A 26,028-nucleotide genomic window follows, 5' to 3' on the forward strand; every position below is an offset into this window, starting at 1 on the left:
ACCGACCCACTGCCATTCTGTCCCCCCTCTCCAAGATATTAGAAAAATGCATTCACTCACATCTTCTCAATCACCTCCTCACACACCACTTACTTACCCCTACCCAACATGGATTTCGCCCTCACCACAGCACCACCACTGCCCTCCTCTCCTTCACGCATATCATTGCAGAGGCCCTAGACAACAATAAACTCATTTCCTGTCTCTTCCTAGATCTCTCCAAAGCCTTCAATACTGTCTCTCATCCTCTACTACTGCCCAAACTAGCAAATCTCCACCTATCCCCCTCCGCACTTGCCTGGTTTAATAGTTACCTATCTGGCAGGGAGCAATCTGTCAAATGGCTCTCATCCTCCTCACCTTTCCTTCCCATCTCCACTGGTGTTCCCCAAGGCTCCATCTTGGGGCCCCTTTTGTTTAACATCTTCACCAATGACCTTTACACCTCATGCAAAGAATCCTCCCTTGTTCAGTATGCCGACAACCCCACATTTATATCCATCTCAAATAACATTCCTGAACTACACTCTCTGACCCAACAGGCCCTACTATCCACTGAACAATGGCTCTCTCACAACCTATTGATCCTAAATCCCAAAAAGACCAAACTCCTACTTTTCCTTCCCTGTTCTCTTTCTCATCACAAAACCTCCTTTTTTATTACATCTTCTAACAATACAAATATCCAACCTGACACCCACACAAAACTCCTAGGGCTCATTATCGATGACGAACTCAAGTTCAACCTACACATACTCCAATGTATAAAAAAAACAAACCAGAAACTAGGTCTGCTATATCGGACCAAAAAATTCCTAACCCCTGAATCTAGACTTACCCTGGGCCAGACACTCCTCCTCCCCTCCCTCTTATATGCCGACCCAGTTCTTACCAATATCCAGGCCTCCACTCTAAACAAACTGCAACAGACTTACCATAACATAGCCAGATTCATTACTAACTCCCCATACAACTCACACCACTGCAGTTCTTTAAACTCTCTTCAATGGCTTGAACTTCCCCAGTTTCTGCTATCTTATCAATTTCATATGCTGCACTCTATTCTTTATAAACCCTCCTTCTGTCCATCATTATCTTCCTTAGTCTCCATCTACATCCCATCCCGGAGCCTCCGTACTTCTAACCAACAATTACTTGATATCTACCACCCAAAAAGGTCAGTAGGCAAACCAATCTACAAACACTCCCTTGCCCATGCTTGGTACAAACTTCCTCTTGACTTACGTTCAATCTCCCACACCTCACACTTTAAAAATTAACTAAAAGCTTATTTTCTCAATTCCAGAACCTGCCCTTGCCATGACCCTACCTAGTCTTCCTTCCCTTTATGTACCCTCAAAATGGGCCACAAGCCCAGTTAACAAATGTCAATAAATAAATAAATAAATAATATGTACTAAATGTCTTTATTAATGTAAATTCTGTATTGTATGCAAAATGTTTTATATGTAAAGCTTTTCTCCCTGCGACTCCACTAAAAATTGACACTTCTGGCCCAGTTGTACCATCCTGGGAAGTAAGTAAGTAAATAAATAAATGAATATACTACTTATATGTGGCTAGTCCAGGAATATAAACATTTGTTTTGGATTTTTACCAGAAGACAGCTGAAAATAACTCAGTCTGTTCACAGTTCACAAGAAGAATTCCATATATTCAGATTTTGTGTTATACAAAAAGGTGCAAAAGAAATACATTTATTGTCAAAGCATTTACTGTACACAAAACACAAATATGAAATGAGATGTTAAAATCTATATATCTTTACTTATTAATACTTGTGTTAATTGCAACAACACAAGTCTGAGGACTCATATAATCCCTAGGTTCTTGGACAAAATCCTCAGACACATGTGCTTCTTCAATTCATTTAAGGAAAACATGGATATGTGGATGGGTGGTAAAGCACTCAATATCTCTTTTAAGGAGTCGGTATTTCTTGATGGCCACAGACCTGAAGGGTAATGATATTAAGTGTTATTAGACGATCTTTGCCCAGAGTGCATGGATGGAGATGCCATCATGTAAATGTATGGGCTTATATTGTAGAACGATATTAAAAATGGGGAAAGAAGACTTGATACACACTGCATTTACCTTGCCTATCTAATAAGCTCTATGCTGTTTTACAGCAATGCAAAAAAACAGCTCTCTTCAAAAATATCCTCAGTGACTACAAAGGAAAGAGAAAATGTCAACACAGAATAATAGGAAAGTTCTGGAAGGCCTCTAAGGTGCAAGTTTAGTGCTCCACTGCAAGGGAATACATGTATAAGCACATACACACGTACTAGAGCCATCCATCCTTGGTCAACTCCTTTTCCCATTTTGCACATGAGGTCAGGATGTCACTATAGATATATATAAGTAAGAGTTCAGAGTAGACAGTTAGCCAGCCTAAATGTTTGTAATATGAGAGATTACCTGGTCACCCACAGGAAACCCATACAGACATGGTAATAACAGACAGATGCTGCAAAGACACTAAATAGAAATTAGGCTTGAGCTCTGGAACTGTTAAAGCAGAAGCAATAGCCTCTGAAACACTGCACTGTCCATAAGTACTGTCTACAGTCTAACTCAAAAATAGCATTTTATGAATCAGGAAATAATCTCACTGTATCTAGTTAGAATAATGCATGCCATCATTTATCACAAGTCACTGTCAGATCCAAACAGACCACATAAACTCGAAACTCAGTTAAAATACCTCCCAAAATGTTTATAAAAGGAACATTGCTTCATTAGGAAACAGTTCTCTTTGTATAGCACTGTTATATACAGCCTGCACAACCACTCTTATGCAGAAAATATCTGCTCTCAGTATGCATTTCTAACAAGTAATTAACAGACACAGACCAATAATTATTAAGTGGTTCTTACAGACTGGGACACAATTTGCCTTTTTCTAGTTATCCACATTTTCTAGACATTTTTCAAAGATTTGGGGTGTTAGTGGCTAGTATATTGATACAATGTTTCACAGTTATCAGTCGTGGCACATGCACAGTGGTGCTTGAAGTTGATGCCTACATGGAATGCCGAATTTGACAGAGTAGAAACCACTTAGTAAAGGTATTTGAAATAGTTAATTCAATGAGGTGCTGAGTGAAAATAAGGATAAAGATGTTGCTGAATGAAGAAATACAGAATATACTGACTGTGTTTGAAGCAGAATATTTTGAGAGGGAATTTGCTTAAGAGTAAGACTCAAGTCACCACAATGCTTAATGTTTGAAGGTCACAGAAGGCAATTAAGTTTTAAAACTGAATCTGCGTGAGGTAACGAACAGCCTGCATACAATGCAAATTGACTTACATAATTAGACAGAAATGTAGAAGTAGCTCCTACTGTGGATGCTGGCAATCTACACAGTCGATAGGCAGTGATGAAGCCAGTTATGTGATAAATGGAGGAGATGTAAGAAGAGAATATGGAATGTTAAAAGACTTGATCAAATTATGTGGCAATTCACCAGACTGGAAGATAAGGTAGGAACATTTAATAGGAAACTGTACTCTGTTTTGGACAGGGAAAGGAGTCCTTGCAACAGTGAAGTATGCATCACTGCTCAACAGCAAGGTGAGGTATAGAGACTATTTGATTTTGTCCCTAGTTGTTGGTTCCCAGTATGCATACAAACAACATATACTCCTCCCAACTGAACCCAGTTCATGCATTCCCTCATCCTAGGTGTTTCCCAGTGAGGATGAGAGCAGAGCAGGGCATCAAACAATTAGCCATGGTTATTGTTTGTGCCACTTGCTGGCATCCTGGCAATGACTGCATGTACACATTGTCCTAACCTTGACCCTTGTGCTGACATGTTCACTTGCATCAGCTCAAGGCATCCTATACTCTCAGCCACACACTTATGACGAATACACTTATGAGGAATAAGATAACTGCCTTCAAATAACCAGGCCCACATTCATCAGACTTGCAGCAAATGGTATCATGCAAGCCTCTGCTTGCATTAGACTAGGTTAGCATGAATGAGACCCCCTCCCCCCAAGAATTAGTGAGGTAGCATAAACCATTCATCCCTCAACTCAGGTCTTAAATGTATTGAGTTATTATGCAAACTTGGGGTCTCTAGATCATGGTCAGTGTTTTACACTGTTATACCAAGGAGCCAGGAAGTTGTGGTAACCAAATGGAAAACTAATTATGGCTGGAATTATACCTCTCAACCTCTGGACTAAGCCATAAATAAAAGTGGGACAAAGGAAATAGGGACAATTTGTAAATATCGCTCTTACAAACTTAGAAAGTTGATAGAATAACAGGTTTTGTATTAACATTAATTTTCTGAAGGGTATGAAGTCTGAAACTCAAATGTCTGACATTATTTTCTAACTTCAGTCTTTAAAGATTTGTCACTAATTTGCCAGAAAACCACAACTTTATGAAAAATGGACCAAAACTATGAGGCAAAAATCTGGACATTCTGCTAACATCTGTACAGGTGAGATATATGGCTGGAATAGTGTTTGTGAAGCAAGATTATTCAAAGTTGACTTTAAAAAGCCATTCTCATTTTGTTGATGTGATGAGGTAACATAAGCAGAAAAGACTAAAATTTCAGTGAAAATTCCTTATTACACTAAAAGTATTGTGGAATGGAAAGGTGCTATTATTTTACAACTGCGGTGAAGTAATTGACAAAATAAGGGAAGTGTCCAGGCTATTGATGCAGTTAAAATGGAGCAAAAAGACAAACAAGTCGACTGATCTGAAAGTCAGTGATACAAGGAAACTAACAGAAGATAAGCAGCAGAGCTATAAGCTGGCTCAACTGGTACCCTGGGCAGTTCCCAAAATACTGCACCCTTAACTCAAGGCTAAGGACCAAAGACTAAAAAAAAAAAAACTTGGGGGAACAGAAAAAATGCAGCAAAGAAAACAGACTAGCTCCTCATTGCTGTGGCAATCACTAACATACAACAATTATTCATCACTGCAAACAGACAAAAGTCAGTCTTTAAGGAATATGTATTCTGTTTTTTGTATGACAAACCTCAACATTATAAAAAGAAAGCCATTGAAAATAAGATATACAGAATATATAGCTTTTCAAATGGCAAATGCTTGCAAAATATTTTCATTGTAAATTTCGGCAATTAGATGAAAACTAAAGCTGAAGGAACAGTGATTATAACAGGTTTTACAGAAAAAAAAGTTTGTTGAAGTCTAATTGTGCACAAATGGATTTACTTACTAGGATTAAGGATGGATTCCATCTCCTTCCACACACCATACTGCAGAGGGCCTTTGTATACCCCTAGACTCAGATTGTGCGCCACAACACTTTGGCTTTCACCTTCTTCCTGGTCTTTTAAAAGACTGTGGAATAATCCAGGAAATAAAATAAAGAACACATCTCAGCTGCTAATAATCAAGGCAGCATAAACCTGTGTGTGCAATAATATTAAGAACCTGATAAAATGTTCTTTACATACCTTTCTAGGAATGCCTTGATTTCCTGTATTAGAAAAAGGAGAAAAAAAGTAACATGGACTAAACATTTACTGCAGCATATTGTGACATAACTGCTAGGTAAGCAGAGCAAATTACATCTCCTCCATTACATCACAGTTTCAGCTAACAGCACATCATTATCAGTAGACACGCTCTCCATCCCCTTACCTTGTTTTGTAAGTTTGATATTAGCAAGCCAACATCATTTCCATGGTGACACAGGAGTCATAAGAGAATATGACCAATCTGTGCAATGCCCTTCAGAAGAAAATGTGACATATACATGTTGAAACATTTTATATGGATGATGAAGAGTGAAATGTAACCTTAACTTACATTAAATGCTGCTAACTAACTAGGCCTGCAGCAAACAATTATAGTGGATAAACCAAATTGAAATGTCTGTGCATTAAGGCTCTAATTGTGAGATATTTTGTTGTTATTTACTGGTTCTAACTGATGGATTGTTTTCAGCACTATGAATATATATATAAAACATTTTAAATTAACAGCCATTTGGCCTTCTGCAAGGTTAACCACATCCACTTCACCATTATCTGGGTCTTGATCTTGCAGATTCCTGGTCTCATGCTGATCAAAACACAGAAATCATTACAGTTTATTTATTTGTTGCCTTTCATTTACCAGGATGGTCTGACCAGGCACTCATGCTTATTTTCAGTGGAGGCTCAGGGAGAAAAGCTCCATTACAAAGAATTTACAGAGAAAAAAGAATCAGTTTCTTAACTGCAGAAATGGGTTTCAGAATTATCTAATGGATAGTACAATCAAGACAGAGGACAATATAATTTGTTTTGTAGGAGTGTTACACAATAATAAACAGGTTACATTTACATATACAGCAATGGATTCACTTTATATCCTCGAAATACTGAAATATTGAAATTCAGTATTTCAAAGCTATAAAGTCGAATCTTTTAAACCACAAACACTCAGAACCGCGAAATTAGAAATCTCGCACACCGGAGATTTTAAATTTCGTGGTTCTACTGCACACACACACACACACAAGCTCTCTACTACATAAAAGAAGGGGGCAAGCCCCACTCCAGCCCCCCATAGCCCCCTACTTAAATATTATCATTCTAAGGTCGCACAACACACAAACACACACAAAACACCACCGCACAAGCTACATTCACCTCGCACACACACATCACAGCAACAAAACACACTGACACACACCACAGCCCCTACCCAAACCCCTTAAAACACAGACACAGACACACAAACACACACGCACACACACGCACACACACGCACACACACGCACACACACACACACACACACACACACACACACACACACACACACACACACACACACACACACACGCACACACACACACACACACACAAATACACTTACCTGAATCCATAACCACAACGAAAGCTCATAAGCATGAAATTCAAAACCTCCGGTATTCGAGGTTTTGAATTTCGTGCTTCTGAGCTTTTACTGTTCTCAGGATTTCAATTTATGGGCTCAAAATACTGAATTGCGATCTTTCAGTATTTCGAGCTTCTAAAGTGAATCCACAGCAATATACGAATTTCATTTACAAAGAAGTAATGAAAACAGTATACAGTTACAAATACGGACAGAATTTATTTACATTTGCAGGATAAGGCAGGAATGATGGAAAGTTAGGAGTTGGTGTAGTCTAGAAATCTGAGAGAGAAAGAGTCAACAAGGTGTGAACAAGAACAGGGTCAGGAGTAATCTAGGTATTGTTTTACGTTGTGCTTAAAGATAAATGCATAGCAGCCATGTTTTAGTGGAATAGGCAGGGAGTTCCACTGTCTGGTGACACAGGATAAGTATAGCATGGCTCCAGCTGTATTACGAGATTTGGAAGTTATTAGTAGCCCCTGATTACCTGAATGAAGGCAATGTGGTAGGGAGTAGTGCTTGAGAATGTTTTGTAGAGAAGGGCATATGCATGGTTTGTGTATTATTTTGTGGGGAGTCTGAAGCTGAGTGAATGCAAGGTGATTATGTAGTTCTAGCCAACTGAGCTTCTGCAGTGTTGAGCAGTAGTGGGTACAGTAGGACGCATTTGCTGCAAACCTGGCTATTTTGTTAAAGCTGCCTCTAATTCATTTAGTAGGGTGGCTTGAATGTTGGTTAATATGGTTGATGCACAGAGAAGGAAAGGGAGAAGGTAGAATAAGGATTTTTTTTGTCTGTGAGGTAGTGTTTGTTTGTGTAGGGGAAGCCCAGTTTTTGATCAGTTTTCTGGATCGCCTGTTTGATATGGAGGTAAAATTTTAGGTTAGTGTCTATTATGACTCCTAATAATTTGGAATTTGTTACAGTTTCTATGGTGGTGATGTTTGCAGAAGATAATATTAAAGCGTGTACTGGTTGCTGAAAGAAATCTGGACGTGAAGAGCATCAATTTTGTTTATTTGGCATTTAGGTTTCGCTGATGAGCCTTTAGCCATGATTATATGGAAATGAAGGCATCTTGAGTCACTTACTTAAGTAGTGGAAGGGTTCAGTATTATCAGCATAACACACTACGGTGGCAGGTTTGCTGGCTTTGTCCAGGTTGTTTGTGAAAATATTGAAAAAGTACAAGGCCTAAAATTTACCCTTGTGATATACCAGTGGAAAAAGGGATGATGGAATAGGTTGTAATTACATTTTACAGTCTGTTGTCTTTTGGAGAGATAGTTCTGAACAATATAGTGATAGGGAAGATAATTCACTGATTAGGAGTGGGTGGGACACTGTATCACATACTTTTGACAGATCCAGGAAGAGGGCAGATATTATGTTACCACCGTTTTCGTTGGTATTCATGGTTTTTGAGAAAATAAGCAGCGCTGCTGTTGTGTTATGTTGTTGTCAAAAGACATTATATGTGGTGGAGAGCAGTTTGTTGTTTATGACATGAGTTAGGAGTTACAAGTGTATGCATCTTTCTAAGATTTTGGACAGAGGGGAGAGAATTGCAATGGGGCAGTAGTTCGAAAGGTCTGTGGCTGATCTACCTTTGTATAGTAGTATAATATGTGATTTTGTTTCCAGATACAGCAGTCACATAAAACTGAGTACACACTATGAGCAGTGAGATGGGGTATGCCAGGATATCAGCAGCTAACTTAAGGAACTTGGGTGGGAGTTTGTCACCAGCTGGTACAGTGGTTTTCTGTTTTTGAAGGTAAGTTTGGATAGCTGATGTAGGTATTTGGAGGAAAGAAAAGAGAGGGGAATTTTGAGTATTGTTGGTGGGGACAGAGAGAGAGATGGGAAAGTTGATTAGATTTCTAGGAGAGAGGAGAGGCCAGTTTGAATGTAGTGTGTGTTGAATTGGATGGCTATGGAGTATGTATTGTTGTTTGTTGTAGGAAATGGAGTGGCAGTTTGACTGGGGTATACTAGAGTTTTTATGGTTGCCCAGAATTGCTTGGGATTCAGGGGATGTTTGCCTTGAAGTGACTGAAAAAATACAATTTTTTTCTGGTCTGTCTTGTTGTTTACATCAATTTCTAAGTTGTGTAAAAATTTGCCACTTTTATTGTGTTTTGTCTTTATACCATGTCTTCCAAGCTTTGTCTCTATTCAAAATGAGCTGATTGGTTTCTTTGTTGAGCCATGGAGCAGGGGGTCTATATTAGATCACCAATCGCTTAAAAAAAAGAGAATGGTGATTAATTGACCCGAAGTAAGAAAAGCTTACAATGTCGAACTGTCAGAACAGTGATTTCTTTCCAAGGGAAAAAAACCCACTGTTCCAACAAAAAAAAAAAAAAAGAAAAAAGAAAACACTTTTAAACATTACATTAAGTGGGGGGCTTCACCCCCCACACCCCCCTACTTAAATATACCAACTCCAAGACCATACTACAGTGCATAAAATGGCAAAGTAACAAAGCGGCCAAGCAAATTCTTTCCCAGGGAAAGAATTCACTTAAAAGCAGCTTTGATATTTTGCCATTTCAGTCTTTTAAGTTCGACCATGACGCATTCGAAAGAATGCATCTTCAGTCTTCTGATAGGGAACTGGAGCAGGGTTACATTTAGTTCTTTTTTACCTTATATAAGCTAACTCATGTTAAGGAATGTTTTATTGAAATGGTATCTTCTAGTGGTAGGTTTTTAAGAGTATTTCAGTTTTATTGGGAGATGCAGCTTATAAAATATCTTTGTTAAAAAAATGAGAGTCTATGTACTTGTTTTAGTATTATATATTTGGGGGGGTGATTAGTTTGTCTTATAATTAATGTCTGGATGGCATCCAAAGATATTTATGTTTGAGGGTGGGGTGGTAAGGATCCAGTCTAGTAGTGAGTGCCTGCTGCTGCATTTGTTAAGTCTAGTAGGTGAGGTGATTACTTGAGTGAAATTGAATAGGTTAATACAGGGTGTAGGGGATTCAGTGTTTACAAATAAATAGTCTATAGTCGCATCCCTAAGTATAACAGTTTATTTATATTAGTGGAAAACCACTGAAGTGGGTCTTCGAGAATGGGAATGTTGTTAGCTGGGGGAATATATAAGGCAGTAATGCAATTAGTTTTGTGCTTTTTCAGGTGTAGAAGTGTAACAGATATTTCTGTGCTGGGATAGTTGGGGTGACTTAGAGGTATTTTGGTTGATGTTTAGAGTGTTTTTAAAAAGAATTGAAACTCCCTCCACCTTGTGTGCTGCAATGCATGCATGCAGATCTGGAATTTTGTTGTAGATGCTACTGAGATTTATGTGCATTAATAGTAGGTTGTGGTTTAGAATTAGTGGGCTGTGTGTTGGTAATGGTGGGACGTGATGGGTTACCTGGGGTTTGGTTTGTTTGAAGGTATGGACCAGGGTGAGGGTGGATGTCTCCACAAGAAGTTATCTGTTAGGTTTGTTACTGATACACAGGTCTGGTCTTTCTCTCTTATGTAGCTGTAACTGAAGAGCCTTTGTTTCTAATGGGTAGAGACTGTGTGAAACTTTGTAGTTGACGGATGGGTGCTTGTTTTCTAAGAGTATAGAGTTGGGGAAAATAGAATAATGGAGAAGGGGAGTGAGATACGATGTAGCAATCTTGAGTATGCTTAGTATAACTGTGGGAGTAGACTGGATAAGTAGCATATTATACACAAGTTAGGGGAAGATAGCATACAACTCCCACCCAGTTAACACAATTTTTTTGGAGTAGATTGGGAGAAGTGAGTTGCTGGACTTGTGATATGAATTTGCAAGTTGAGGAGATAAGTCATTTAGATGCCTCATTGAATGTTTTTTTTTTTGTAATGAGTGAAGGATATAATGGCAATATGTTTAGATGAAGTAGGGGTGGATGGGAATAGGGGCTAGGGTAGGGGAGTGAAGTAAGCCCAGGCATAGTCATAGTGAATGGAGCAGGCTGAGAAGGTGGCACAGCTGCAGTGGGTGAAAAAAAGCAACTGTTTATTTTGTACCAAAACTTTACAGTCTCATCTCTGGATGAAAAACAGTTTCACTAGACTCATTTGATAAATTTATAGCATTTCGCTATTATTTTTTAATAAACCCAAACTACCTAAGCTTAATAGCTCACTAAGAGGGGTAAGGTACTTAAAGGACCACCCTCCTTTCTGAGTTGAGATGACAAGCCTAACCACCACTGCTATATAATCTCCTATTTAACTCAGTCCTATTATTCTACTTATAGAACACATATGTAGAGAGTGAAATAAATGCAGGAGGAGGACAAGGGGAGCCTAGTCCTCTTGGCTGGCTTTGCTCATGACTATTCTAGGCTTGCTCTTTACACATACCTCAATTAACAATAACACCCCTATCAGTTCAGTGTCATTTACATCCTTGCCACCTCTACTCCCAATCACTTTCACACAATAATACTATACCTTCCCTGGTCTCCCCTAAAAAGGGCACCTGTACCCAGTCGGACTTTCCCAGTAAACGTCTTCTTCTTTCGGCTTTTCCTGGTTAGGGGTCACCACAGTGGATCACCTGTCTGCTCATGATTGGCAGTGGAGTTTTACAGTGTCGAGTTGCCAGCCCGGCGCCCAACCTTCCATGGAAGGCATATGCACGCACTCACGCCTAGGGCCAATTTAGAGTATCCAATCCACCTACAGCATGTCTTTGAGATGTGGGAGGAAACTGGAGCACATGGAGGAAACCCACGTGACCACAGGGAGGACATGCAGACTCCACACAGAAGGTACCCCAGCCGAGGATCAAACCTGAGAACTTCTTGATGTGAAGCGGCAAAGGGATGTTCCCAGTAAACAAGTGTCAATAAATAAATAAATTAAATATAATTTTATTATAGCTATGGACTATGGACTCAGTCCAACCTTTTTTTTCTCATAACTTTCTGTAACAAGATGAAAATATTCATTACTTCTTCTCCTTACTCATACTTATCCTAACTCATCTCCCCTACATCCCTCACTCCACTCTTTGTTATTCATTAATGAAAAAAGCCAACTATTTTCCTTTTGCTATACTGATTTTCCTCTGTCCAACCACCTCCAACCCATAACCTCTACACTCCCACCTTTTACCAGCAAGTTCTGCATACTACTAATACCGCTAGGTATCAGACTCAGCAAACCTATATACTTCGTAGTTACAGTAACAGTCAGAACCGTTTACCTATGTCACTTACCAGTCAATCATTTTAATAAATGTGTCATGTGACTATTGTACCTATTACCTATGTCAATGTGAAATTACCAACTTTACTTATGTATTATATATCCCCTCAGCTTCCCAAAAAAATCCTCAGTAGACATTGCTAATAACTTCAACAGCTTCTTCACAGAGACTATCCAGTCTCTAGCCAGCCAACTCTCTCCCAATGGCTCTAATCTTAATGCAGCCACACCCAGCACCCAAACCTACTTCACTTTCCAACCTGTTCCTACTCAACTTATTCATGCCCTATTTAAGAAACTAAGACCCACCTCCCTGGCTGCCGACCTCCTCCCACCAGACTTATCTGCAAAAGGCTGCTGACACCATAGCATACCCCATCTCAATCTTGATCAACAGAGCTATATTTGAAGCTACTGTACCCTCTATATGGAAAATATCCCATGTCATACCTCTCCATAAAGGAGGCAGTTCTACTGAAATGTCAAACTTTAGACCCATAACTATTGTCACCTCTAGCTAAAATTATGGAGAAGTGTGTACTAATACAGCTCATGCACTACCTCACACAGAACAAGCTGTTGTCCAACTTTCAGCATGGCTTTAAACCACACCACAGTACTACTTCTGCCCTCCTCTTTCGCTAATGTTATTAACCACAACCGCAATAATAAACTATCCTCAGCATTCTTTCTAGATCTATCCAAGGCTTTTGACATGGTTGACCACGAAATGCTTATAAATACCTTGAAGGCCTTCTCCTTAAACAACCATGCAATCCAGTGGTTTCAATCCTACCTGCAGGCAGACAACAGGCACTCCTATGGCAGGACAAGCTATCATCTTGCCTACCCATCACATTAGGAGTCCCCCAGGGCTCGATACTAGGACTCCTTCCCATCTTTATCAACGACCTTCATTCAGTCATCCCAGATGCTACCTGCATCCAATATGCAAATGACTCCACCTTGATTTGTTCTGACACCTCACCAGCTACTCTATTCACATTATCCCAAAACACCTTCAATATAGTGGAAAAATGGCTCTCCAGTCAACATCTAATCCTAAACCCTAACAAAACTAAGTTGCTCCTCTTCTCCCCCATATGCAGGACGTCCCTGCCATCCTTCAGCATAACTGCTAACAATGGCACTATCATCTCCCCAGAAGCCCAAACTAAACTGCTGGGTGTCAAAGTTGATAACCTGAAGTTTGATGTACATATCAATCAAACTATCAAAACCATTAATAAAAAAATTGTCTCTCTTTACAGAATCAAACCTTTCCTTACCCCAATTGCTAGAACTGCAATTGTAACTCAGCAAGCACCAAAAGCAAGATCGCAGGACTCAGCTCCTTGGAAAAAAAGTTTATTCAAACCACAGATGTTAAAACATCACAAACTGTTACACACACAGCTGAAATTAAGTTGACTTCATCAGATGACCAGTACAATTTCTTAACTTCCTTTTTATATCACCATCAATTAGCTTGTTTGTTTAATTGCATAAAATAATTAAATGACATTAATTCTTGATTATTTACAGACCCTGTTCTAAAAACTGAATGAAAAAATACACAAAACACTTGAAACTTTAAAACCGCATGTTATATGCTTATTAAAAAATACTTTGTACTTGGTACATGTATATTCATCCTATAACCTGTTTGTTAATATTCATGCCAGAAGTACATTGTTGTTTAAATTAACTTACTGTGTTTAATAATAATAACAATAAAAACTTTTTATCAAAACCTTTTGGGAATATATAAATTTATAGGTGCATAAAACATTATTGTCCAAGATGATGAATTGATTTATATAAATAGAAATATAAAGAAAATATCTTGAAAAAGAATCTAAATTGGGAAGATAAAAAATGAATGAAAAAAATGAATAAAAAAAAACACTACGTAATTGGGACATCTAGTGGTGAATAACATTATTACACCATGGCTTATAGTTTAGCTGCTCTTAAACTTAAAAGTGGCAGTATGGATATTTTATCATTTAATCCAGGAGATTTGTCTGAATTCAAAGACAACTGCCACCACAGCTCTCTATATTCGACTCTGTCTTCCCAGGGACCCCCCCTAAGGTCTTTGTTAACTTGTTCAATTATAAGGAATTTGTACTTGTATTCCATACAAGTTTTGCTGTGTTTATAAAGTGCATTGCTTTTCTAGTTGATATGTCGTACATATGCTCGTATATCCTCCTCTGGAGGGCTCTCTCTGTCTTTCCTATGTAAAAAGAGCTGCAGGTTTCACAAACTGCTAGGTATATTATGCCCATGGATTCACAATTGAAATAGTCTGGGCTATATATCCATTTGTTTCTACTCTCGAGAAACAGTCCCTCCTTATTCAAAATATAGCAGCATTGTCTACAGCGACCACACTTGTATGTACCTTTTTAATTTTTGTTCCTATTTTTCCCATATCCACTTTTGGTCTCTAGGATGTTGCCAATACTTCTAGAATTCTTGTATATAACTTTCTTAGGAATATTACCAATACCTTCTATGTCTGTTAAGGCTGAAAATCTATTCCATTCTCTAAAAAATATTTTTCTAATTTCATTATTTAATCCATTGTATTCTAATATCAAGGCCTTGGTGAGGTCATTTCCATTAGTAGATTTCACATAATTTAAATCGATACCCCCTTCCCTTTCTTCCCTTGTTTCGTTGATTCCTTTACTACAATATATGGGGGCAAATCTACCTTTTCGTCCCATCTCAACTTCTTTTCTAATACTTTTGATGAATCCCTCAGGATAACCTCTTTCTAGAAACATACACTCAAGTAAATCACACTCATTTTTGAAGTCAGAGTCTAGGCTAGTCATTCTGCTCCCTCGAACAAACTGCCCTTTTACTATGTTTTTCTTGCAATGGTTCGGATGGGCACTTTGATAATGTAGATAGGAATTACAAAAAGTATCCTTCCTGTGTATTTTTGTTTCAAAAACATTACCCTCTTGGTATAATTCTAAGTCCAAATATATCATTTTATTTTCAGATATCTTATGGGTAAATTTCAGGAAGCAGGTAGTGTTGTTAATATATTTTATGAAATCATCTAACTTATCTGTTCCTGCTGTCCAAAAAATTATTATATCATCCAGGAATCTTTTGTAGAGAATCCAGGATGAACTATATTCGGAATCAATAATGTACTGTTCCTCCCATTTTGCCATAACAAGGTTAGCATAGGAGGGATTGCAACACCCTTAATTTGTTGAAAAAATTCGCCTTTGAAAAAAATGTAGTTGTACTTCAGAATTAGATCGGTCAGCCATAAACTAGCTATCTTGTCATTATGTGTCATTTTATCATATTCAAATGCTATCTCCTCTAGCATTTCTTTACCTTCCAAATAAGGGATAGAGGAGAATAGGTCCACCACGTCGATTGTAATGAATATAATATTGTCTTGCCATTTACATTCATTAAAACATTTCAACAGGTCCCAGGAATCCTTTAAAATACTTATTTTATTCATCCATATGGGTTTTAGTTTGGAATCAACATATTTGGCTAATGTTTGCGTCTTGGATCCTTCCGCTGATACTATTGGACGAAGCGGTGGGTCCTCCTTATTTTTATGTATTTTTGAGATTCCAAAAATAGTGGGGATTCTGGGTTTATCAACTTTCAAGAATTTAAAACTTTTATGATCTATTAGCTCCTCTTGTAGCATATTGTAAAGATCCAAATCTATCTTGTTATAGGAAATATTGATTTCATTTATGGAAGCAGTAACATATCTGTCTTCGTCCCATAGTAGTGAATATATCTTACTGTCATACATAATGTTTCTATATCTTTATGTAGAGCTTCTTGAACTCTACCATTCGCTTTGATAATCAACTTTAACACTTCTAGGCCACATTTGTTGAAAACTTCACATAATTCTTTGTAATACTCAGTACCATAAGTAACATTATTTGGAAATTTAAATACACAATATTCCTGGAAATGCATTCACATAAATATTCATTTTCAATTTCCAGTGAAATGTTTTAATGAATGTAAATGGCAAGACAATATTATATTCATTACAATCGACGTGGTGGACCTATTCTCCTCTATCCCTTATTTGGAAGGTAAAGAAATGCTAGAGGAGATAGTATTTGAATATGATAAAATGACACATAATGACAAGATAGCTAGTTTATGGCTGACCGATCTAATTCTGAAGTACAACTACATTTTTTTCAAAGGCAAATTTTTTCAACAAAGGGTGTTATGTTGCAATGGGGTCCTATGCTAACCTTGTTATGGCAAAATGGGAGGAACAGTACATTATTGATTCCGAATATAGTTCATCCTGGATTCTCTACAAAAGATTCCTGGATGATATAATAATTTTTTGGACAGCAGGAACAGATAATATATTTTATGAAATCATCTAACTTAACAACACTACCTGCTTCCTGAAATTTACCCATAAGATATCTGAAAATAAAATGATATATTTGGACTTAGAATTATACCAAGAGGGTAATGTTTTTGAAACAAAAATACACAGGAAGGATACTTTTTGTAATTCCTATCTACATTATCAAAGTGCCCATCCGAACCATTGCAAGAAAAACATAGTAAAAGGGCAGTTTGTTCAGAATGACTAGCCTAGACTCTGACTTCAAAAATGAGTGTGATTTACTTGAGTGTATGTTTCTAGAAAGAGGTTATCCTGAGGGATTCATCAAAAGTATTAGAAAAGGAGATGAGCTGGGCCGAAAAGGTAGATTTCCCCCCATGTATTGTAGTAAAGGAATCAACGAAACAAGGGAAGAAAGGGAAGGTATCGATTTAAATTATGTGAAATCTACTAATGGAAATGACCTCACCAAGGCCTTGATATTAGAATACAATGGATTAAATAATGAAATTAGAAAAATATTTTTTAGAGAATGGAATAGATTTTCAGCCTTAACAGACATAGAAGGTATTGGTAATATTCCTAAGAAAGTTATATACAAGAATTCTAGAAGTATTGGCAACATCCTAGAGACCAAAAGTGGATATGGGAAAAATAGGAACAAAAATTAAAAAGGTACATACAAGTGTGGTCGCTGTAGACAATGCTGCTATATTTTGAATAAGGAGGGACTGTTTCTCGAGAGTAGAAACAAATGGATATATAGCCCAGACTATTTCAATTGTGAATCCATGGGCATAATATACCTAGCAGTTTGTGAAACCTGCAGCTCTTTTTACATAGGAAAGACAGAGAGAGCCCTCCAGAGGAGGATATACGAGCATATGTACGACATATCAACTAGAAAAGAAAGCAATGCACTTTATAAACACAGCAAAACTTGTATGGAATACAAGTACAAATTCCTTATAATTGAACAAGTTAACAAAGACCTTAGGGGGGGTCCCTGGGAAGACAGAGTCGAATATAGAGAGCTGTGGTGGCAGTTGTCTTTGAATTCAGACAAATCTCCTGGATTAAATGATAAAATATCCATACTGCCACTTTTAAGGTTAAGAGCAGCTAAACTATAAGCCATGGTGTAATAATGTTATTCACCACTAGATGTCCCAATTACGTAGTGTTTTTTTTTATTCATTTTTTTCATTCATTTTTTATCTTCCCAATTTAGATTCTTTTTCAAGATATTTTCTTTATATTTCTATTTATATAAATCAATTCATCATCTTGGACAATAATGTTTTATGCACCTATATATTTATATATTCCCAAAAGGGGTTTTTGATAAAAAGTTTTTATTGTTATTATTATTAAATATAGTAAGTTAATTTAAACAACAATGTACTTCTGGCATGAATATTAACAAACAGGTTATAGGATGAAATAATATGTACCAAGTACAAAGAATTTTTTAATAAGCATATAACTTGCGGTTTTAAAAGTTTAAAGTTTTAAGTGTTTTATGTGTATTTTTTCATTCAGTTTTTAAAACAAGGTCTGTATATAATCATGAATTGATGTCATTTAATTGATTATTTCATGCAATTAAGCAAATGAGTTAATAGATAGTGATATAAAAAGGAAGTCAAGTAATGTTACTGGTCATCTGATGAAGACAACTTAATTTCACGAAAACGCTGTGTGCTTAACAGTTTGTGGAAAAGGCGTTAATGGTGTTTATTTCATGTTTTAACATCTGTTTTTCCGAGGAGCTGAGTCCTGCGATCTTGCTTTTGGTGCTTGCTGAGTTACTGTGGTTTTCGTGGTGTTTCCAGTAGAACTGCAATTGCCCGTTCCCATCTACTATTAACTCTTCTCTAAGCCTCACCTCTATTCTCCAACTTAAACAAAACAGATCTTAATAAACTATCATCCTGCTATAACCACATTGCCAGATTTGCTACTAGCACAGCCTACCGGACACACCACTGTCACAACCTAAATCACCTAGGATGGCTTGAACTGCCTAGCCTACTACAATTTAACCAGCTAATAGTGGCACATAAAGTCCTTTACCAACCAAAAAATACGCCTGCACTAAAAAATATTATCAGGCCCTACACCAGCACCTGGCCACTGCGATCATCCACTAGACTCCTAGTTCAAACATACAAATCCAACTACTCAGCTGGGGACTCTCTGTTTGCCAACTCTGTTGGAAAAACATGGAACAGACTCCCCAGCTGACTTGACCCTAGAACCCTCACTAACTCGATTCAAAAACAAACTCAAGACATACTTCAAAACTCATTGGTTATGTCCTTGCACTAACCCCGACTAGTGACCTCTCTATTACTTGGGTGCCTTACCTTCAACTACTTCTAACTTTTTCTACCACACCATTTCAGGAAGGGTCAATTGTATAACTGCTGCTCAATGTGTCTTAAACCTGAATGTAATGTTATGTATCTATAACTTTGAAAATTATGTTTTGTAAAGTGTTTTATAATAAGTTAGTACTATATGTACTAAATGCTGGTATTACTTATGACTGTAATCTGCTTGAAACTAGCATTTACTAAATGTTCAATGTGCATTATTATCTTGGAGCTTTTCTCCCTGGGTCTCCGCTGAAAACGGACATATATCCAGTTGGATTATCCCAGTCAACAAATGTAAAATAAATAAATAAATATCTGCAAACATTCAGGTTACTAAGCATTGCATTTGTGCCAATATTAGTTTGACTATGTTTCATAAATCTAATGTCTTAATCTCAATAACTATGTATTTAATTCATCTCGTGGAGATTGTCTCCCCACGCCTCCACTGAAAATGGGGTCTGCCAAGTTGGTCTTTCCTGGTAAACAAAGACAAATAACTAAATAAATAATAGTTTCATCTAGATCTTCTCTTTTTACACATAATCAGAAGGCATGAGCATTGCAGAGAATCAAGTGCAAACTTTACATCTGTTTTATTTAAAAAAAAAACTGTGGGAGCAATACATGTAGAAAAATATTTTGGAGGAGGAATGTTGTTTAAGGGAAGACAGGTACTAACCAACTGATGTAATGTCGGACTGGTCATATTGCACAGAAGACTATATGTGATATATAACATTTGTAACTGTGATCATTTTAATGTTTTTTTTTTGTTAATATAAATGTAAGTTTGCCTATGTCACAAGTGATAATTCAATAAAGGTGTTTAAAAAAAAAAAACTTCCAAGTTACTCGTTATCAGTGATGGGCAGCAGAGCTACGGTGATCTCCAAGATGCATTTTTGCTTTTGAAATACTAGTCTGACATCAGAAAAAGGTGATGACAACCACACAGAAAAGAACAATGGAACTGTTAGACCACCTTACAATGAACACATACTGATATACATAGATCACAACAAACACTTTGTCCTTTTTTAATCTGAATATGCGGTGGTGGTGCTGCAGTAGCATTGTCGCCTCACAGTAAGACGTTGTCCTGTTCGATTCTCAGCTAGAGCGTCTTCTGTGTGGAGGCATGCATGAATGGGCGTACCTTCATTGAAGGTTGTGCGTCAGGGCCGGCAACCCGGAACATAAAAATCTTCTGCCAATCATTAGCGGACCGGAGTTCCGCTGTGGTGACCCCTAACCAGGAAAAGCCGAAAGACACAACAACTAGGAAAAAAAAGAGACCAAAAACTTAGGAAATTTGACAATGCTGATGTACATTTTTCAACTATCACATCTGAAATAAAGTTTCCTGATTAAGCTCCTGAGGTGCTTTTACTGCTATATATTGATATTATGGGTCTATATTAGTTCATCGAAATATGTATTCATTGAATATGTATTCATCAATGGTTAAACAGCAAAATTCATTACAGTGAAGCACAAAATTTTCCCAGGGTTAGGAACCACTGGGCCATCACCACAACTTTTGCCTTTTTCCCAATGTAGTGTGATCTTGGAGTTATTATATATAGTTTGGGGGGGGGGGGGCTTGATTTAGTGCAGTGTGTGTTCCAAAGTGTTAGAAGGCGAGCAGTTCCTAACCCTGGGAAAAATTCCATGCTTCGCTGTAATGAATTTCACTGTTTAGGTGTCAATAAATACATATTCAATGAATACATTTTCTAATTAATATAGACCCAATATTATATATTCTGTGACTGAATATGCATACATCTGTTATCTGTATTCCACTTAGGATATAAAACTTGAATGGACGCAGCATATGTTTATTAGGAAATTAGCTTTAGCACATTCATGGTCATATCATAGGAGGCTCGAGAAGTTGACCTTTCTGAGAGTTGCAAGCTTGTGAAAAAGGACTTTCTACAAATATTTAGAGCAAGGCATAGAGACAGAGTAGCATGCTGCCATAAGCTGCATGTCATTGCTCATAATGCAAATTCCTCAAGTATTTTTTGGCTACAAACTGATATAGCACATTCTAGATTAAAAATTAAATTGTTTCAAATTAGAGTAGCCAAGGCCTGTAATTTGCTACTGTGAGAAATTTAAAATTAGATTAGAAACCTATATAAACTAATGCAGATTTGAAACACTGTTTGCAGGACACAAACTCCTAAATGCTTCCCTACAGAGATGTGAGTTTATAATACCTGCCTTTAAAAATATTTCTAATTCGCCAACACTCACCTGACAAAAAAAAAAAAAAAAAAAAAAAAAAAAAAACACTTTTTGCTCCTATCACATTTAGCATATGGAATCATAAAGAAATAGAATTTCTATTTACCCTTATTGTTCACTAAAACAGCTGGAATTTTTCCTTTTGCATGTAGATTAAAATGAGCAGCTCAAACAAGAAAAGTATAGAATAAAAGTAAGAAATGTATCTCAAACTGGATGGTCCCTAAAGGAAAAATTAAACAGAAATCCTATTACACCCCCTCCCCAGATGCCTGGACAAACCCTCATTATACTAAATGATACCCTTATGTTAAATCTCTCCACTACATTTAAAAGGACAGACAGGATGTCCCATCTGCTCCAAACAATCTATCTTGGAGACGAATTCCAGACATTTTGAGTCATAGAAAAGAGAGACAAACTGTGTAGGAAACTACCTCGGCTTTCTATACAGCCTTCTTCGCTGTAGGTATAGATTATTAATTTTGTTCACGGAGTTATCCAACCATTGAACCTTCTTTCCAGCTTTAAACTAACTATACCTATAAGGTATTCATCAACCACTTTCTATTATCCAATTGTTTCATAACAAATATCTATTTTTATACATTTTGTTCAAAATGAGATGCAAGTCTTGAACCTGCAGGGAATCAGAAACATTGTCTTTGCTAGTGATGACCTAATTCATGGTTAGGAGAAAAGCATATATACCCAACAGAAGCAAGGAAAATTCTGCCCAGCCAAAGTTAAATCAGTCAATAAATTCTTTATTGTGTCAACCAAAAAGGTTGTTACAATCAGCTATAACACATATTATATACATCTTTACAATGAAATGTTAATTACATCTAATGCATAATACTAAATAATACAAATAGTTATTACTATTTCAAACCCTACTAATTGTTGTATTATTTGATCTCACCCCTACTACTGTCAAGATCCTTAACTGTCAGGTGCTTTATTTTATTTAGTCTTCTTTTTTTCATAATAATTTGCTTTACTCTTTGATCGTGTAGTACCATTTACATCAGAAATCAAAGCACAAAGTTCCTCCCTTTTGCAATTTATGTAGTCGTTATATCTGGCATCAAAAATCCTCATAAACAATTTAGTTTTTATACTATTATACACTGTATACTAGACTAGGGCATGTAGTTAACTTTTCCATACCGAAATTGAACATACACATTTTATAAGTTTAATCTAGTTTCTATGATGCTGCTTGTCTATATTTTGAAATTGCTTCTCATAAATATTTATTTAATACACTTATTTGTATGACAGACAAGTATTATATATTGATATTCTAGGTGATTTCTGTAATCATATTTTGAGTATTTCTGGTTTTAATTTGTTTGAAATATACTCTTTTCTATTCAGCTTGTAGGATTCTTTTTACAAAGAGTCTCAAAGTAATATTTTTCATTAGATATTTGTTCAGGTATATAAACCCATATTTATAGAATGGCCTACTTTTCTTTTCTTGTTATTTGGTGTGTGTGTGTGTGTGTGTGTGTGTGTGTGTGTGTGTGTGTGTGTGTGTGTGTGTGTGTGTGTGTGTGTGTGATTAAATTAAACTCATTCCTCCAGAATTATTTTTTTCATCTAAAATCATTCATTTCATCATTCCAAAGACATGCACCTGGAGCATTTCTCCCCGGGCCTCCGCTGAAAACAGGCTCTGTGGAACCTAGTCGGACATTCACGGTCAACAAATGTTAAATAAATAAATAAATAAATAAATAAATAAATAAATCTAAATTAGCTGTCAGCAGATCATTCTCTGATAACTGAATTAGCAATAAACCATTTGCTATTATTTTGCATCAATTACTGCTCCTCTTATTTCTATATCTGTCAGATTCAGAATAAGGAATATTTTTTGCAAGTATTAATATGCTACAAAAGAGTTTCAAGTACCCTGTTCCAGAGTAAGTTGCATTCTTTTTTTTTTTTGAATGCACATATTATTCACGAGATGTTTAGTCTTCTTATTGATTCTAGAATTACAAAAAACTTAACAATATATAAGATAATTCCTGCTTGTTCGATTTGAATGTGTGTTTTTAGCCATTGTGAATTGCTATTCTGATGTAAGATTTATATCCAGGCATTAGAATTTGATTACATCTTGTGAAAATGACAACTGACAACACACAGCAACTGTTAATTTCCTCTGTAAGTTTCCCATTCTTCTTAATTCATTTAAACTGTTATAATTAATAACAAACATCTAATTTTACTTCTCTCCATTAACACGTACCATTAAGAGTTAATAACCCCACAGTATAAGCTACTGACATTCAACAAAATGTAAGCAAATTATATGTCAGCAAAGATTCAATATAAAACATTACTATAGCATTTATTTTACCAGTTCTTCACTTCTAAATAAATATTAAAAAGAAATGTTATTCTGGGTGGATTTTTCATATATATACCTGAAAAAAGAAAGAAAAAGGAAAGCTACTTCCTGTTTTCACAAACATTAGTGATGAACTTTGACTTAGCTTTTTTTTTAAAACAGCTCAAGGACCAGGCGGAGAGGAAGGCAGCAAGAATCAGACATTTTCACGCAACTGGGACATTAATTTTGTTATCACGCTTTTTTACTGTTAATTGCCTCATAAATGACTTATGAAAGGAATGTGTTACACAGGAACAAAGAAAACAAAATCAACAGTACTTTAACACTTCTAATTAACATATTATGTAGATATGACAAACAGTTTACCCAGCAATGCACATACTAAGCAACATTCAAATAATAACATTCTTAATCTTAACTTATACAGTCTTAAAGTTAACAATTATTGTTTATAATTTAATGACATTCTCTTACAGGAAGTATTTCTTTAACATTTATAAATACACGTGTGAAGATATGTGAAGGCTGCCAGCCTAGCTAGATAGAATTTTGTAGATAATTCGATGTCATTATAAATATGAATATAATCCACAGGCTTGTCCTCCTAAATATAATAAAATTGTTAAATGTTGAACTTCAAAACTGTAACCACAGTGCACTCTGCTGGAAGAAAGCTGATAAGTCAAGCATTTCATCTCAAAGCTCAGAGACATAATGTCTGGACTGAGGAATTCCTTCTATTGTTTTGAGACCAGAGTTAATTGCCAGATTTTATTGCTGTAGTTTCCTGGCCAGGTGCACGGTCAAAGAAATGTTAAAACTCTGAGCTTCTGTTAGCTTGGGAACCAGAGAAGGTAATCTAAAATGAGTCAGCAGTGATGTATTATTTTTAAGACTTTCTCAGAGAGTGAGAAAGAGAGAATCAGAACATTTTGGATTTTTACTGAAGAACATCACTCACCAGTACTCTGCCTTTGCTCTATATGTATGTTTATTTAGAACTGTGATTGGTCTTAGCATTAGATGGGAATTTAGTCAGATTTAGTCTAGCTGTTCTCTTATATTTATGACAGACTATTCTACAGTATTCCTTTAAGCATTTTTATATTTATGACAGACTATTCTACAGTATTCCTTTAAGCATTTTCCTATGATTTCTGAACTCTTGACTAGCACTGTGTTGAATTGAGAAGATTTGTCTTGCGTTTTTATTATTTATTATTAAATATTTTTAAACCTTTCAACTGTGGCTGTTTTGTGTAGAGATAATTTAAGCTCTTGAGTGCATTGCATGTATATAGTGATACTGTACAAAGCCACTCCAAATAAGCTTTGCTGTTCATTACACTTACTAATTGGATAATAATACTGCCTAGTAATAACTGTACACCCTTTGATAAGGGCCTTTTTAGTAGCTGATAAGAGTAGATGATGGCAGTGATTACTATCTTATAGCCTGGCAAGAGGGGGCATAGCTGGAGAACCTGTGCAGTCTTCCCCAGGAGGGTCTGTGTGTTTGTATATAAACCAAATCTCAAAGTGTGTGTGTGTGTCAGCTACTTACTTGGGCAGGGACACAAAGCACTGGTTGGACAGAGAAGTCACTGGAGGTTTTGGCTTGACTATTCAGCTGAGATCTGTATTTTATAGCTGTGCCAATGGGGAGTCTTACTGGGGATCTGGAGAGAACAGGAGAAACCAGCACCAGACTGACTGTGATCTCTGTGTGCTCTTAAAGGAGTACCGCACCCACAGACTGAAAAAACATGTCTAAAACATCATGGCATTATGTTTCCTACACTTTAACAGCACTCTGGGATTATTTACAGGATTTTAAATATTTTTATATGTAATTCCAGACTCTGACTACCTGGAGGCTGGCATATTGACGTGGTTTGGATAAATCAGGTTGCCATCCAGTATCCCAGAAATCATTGTTTGGCTCAAAAATGTTACATCATGCAGGCCTCCGTTTGCCTAAAGTTCCTGTCATTTCATAGATGTTGCATGCGCACAAAGTACTGAGTAAAATAGAACAGTCTAAGTAACATTCCCTGCTGCTGGATGACTACTTAAAACAGAAACAGTGCAAATGCTACAGAACACACTCAAAGTGCTGTTTACTGCTGGCTTTTTTTCTAATTTAGTTTAAATGGCACTAATTTGTGAGACAATGAATTCCAGTCCATTTACTTTTCCCCTCCCCCATAACACTTAGCTTCCCTAGCTGTCAAAGTCCTGAGGGTAATTTGACCTGGTAATTCCATTGTTTGGCAGATCTCAGCAGGGTGCTTGACTCGTGTAATTTAATCTGCTCTAGCATTTCCTTTGTTAGAGGGGACATTTTTTTGCTGCACTATAGCCATGGCCTTACTTGACTGCAATCACATCCAGTAAGGTCTTACACCAAGGAGCTAAAGAATAAAACATTTATACTATTAACCAGTTTAGATCTTTATTAATTTAAGTGTTAAGGTATCACATCATGCTTCCACCTTGTTAA

The 26,028-nt window shown here is 36.7% G+C and overlaps 1 protein-coding gene across 1 annotated transcript in view; it reads right to left on the reverse strand.

Moving 5' to 3' along the window:
- Window positions 1–26,028, reverse strand: part of LOC122813690 (zinc-binding protein A33-like) — a 274,249-nt gene that overhangs the window by 32,779 nt on the left and 215,442 nt on the right. Inside the window, exons 4-5 of the mRNA XM_044086146.1 lie at window positions 5,485–5,507; window positions 5,244–5,368 (exon numbers count right to left, since the gene is read on the reverse strand). Coding sequence (XP_043942081.1) covers window positions 5,244–5,368; window positions 5,485–5,507 — 148 coding nt within the window. The remainder of the gene's footprint in view (window positions 1–5,243; window positions 5,369–5,484; window positions 5,508–26,028) is intronic.

This window comes from Protopterus annectens, chromosome 10.part0 (genome assembly GCF_019279795.1).
Source record: "Protopterus annectens isolate FY-2018-M chromosome 10.part0, PAN1.0, whole genome shotgun sequence".
Taxonomy (NCBI): domain Eukaryota; kingdom Metazoa; phylum Chordata; order Ceratodontiformes; family Protopteridae; genus Protopterus; species Protopterus annectens.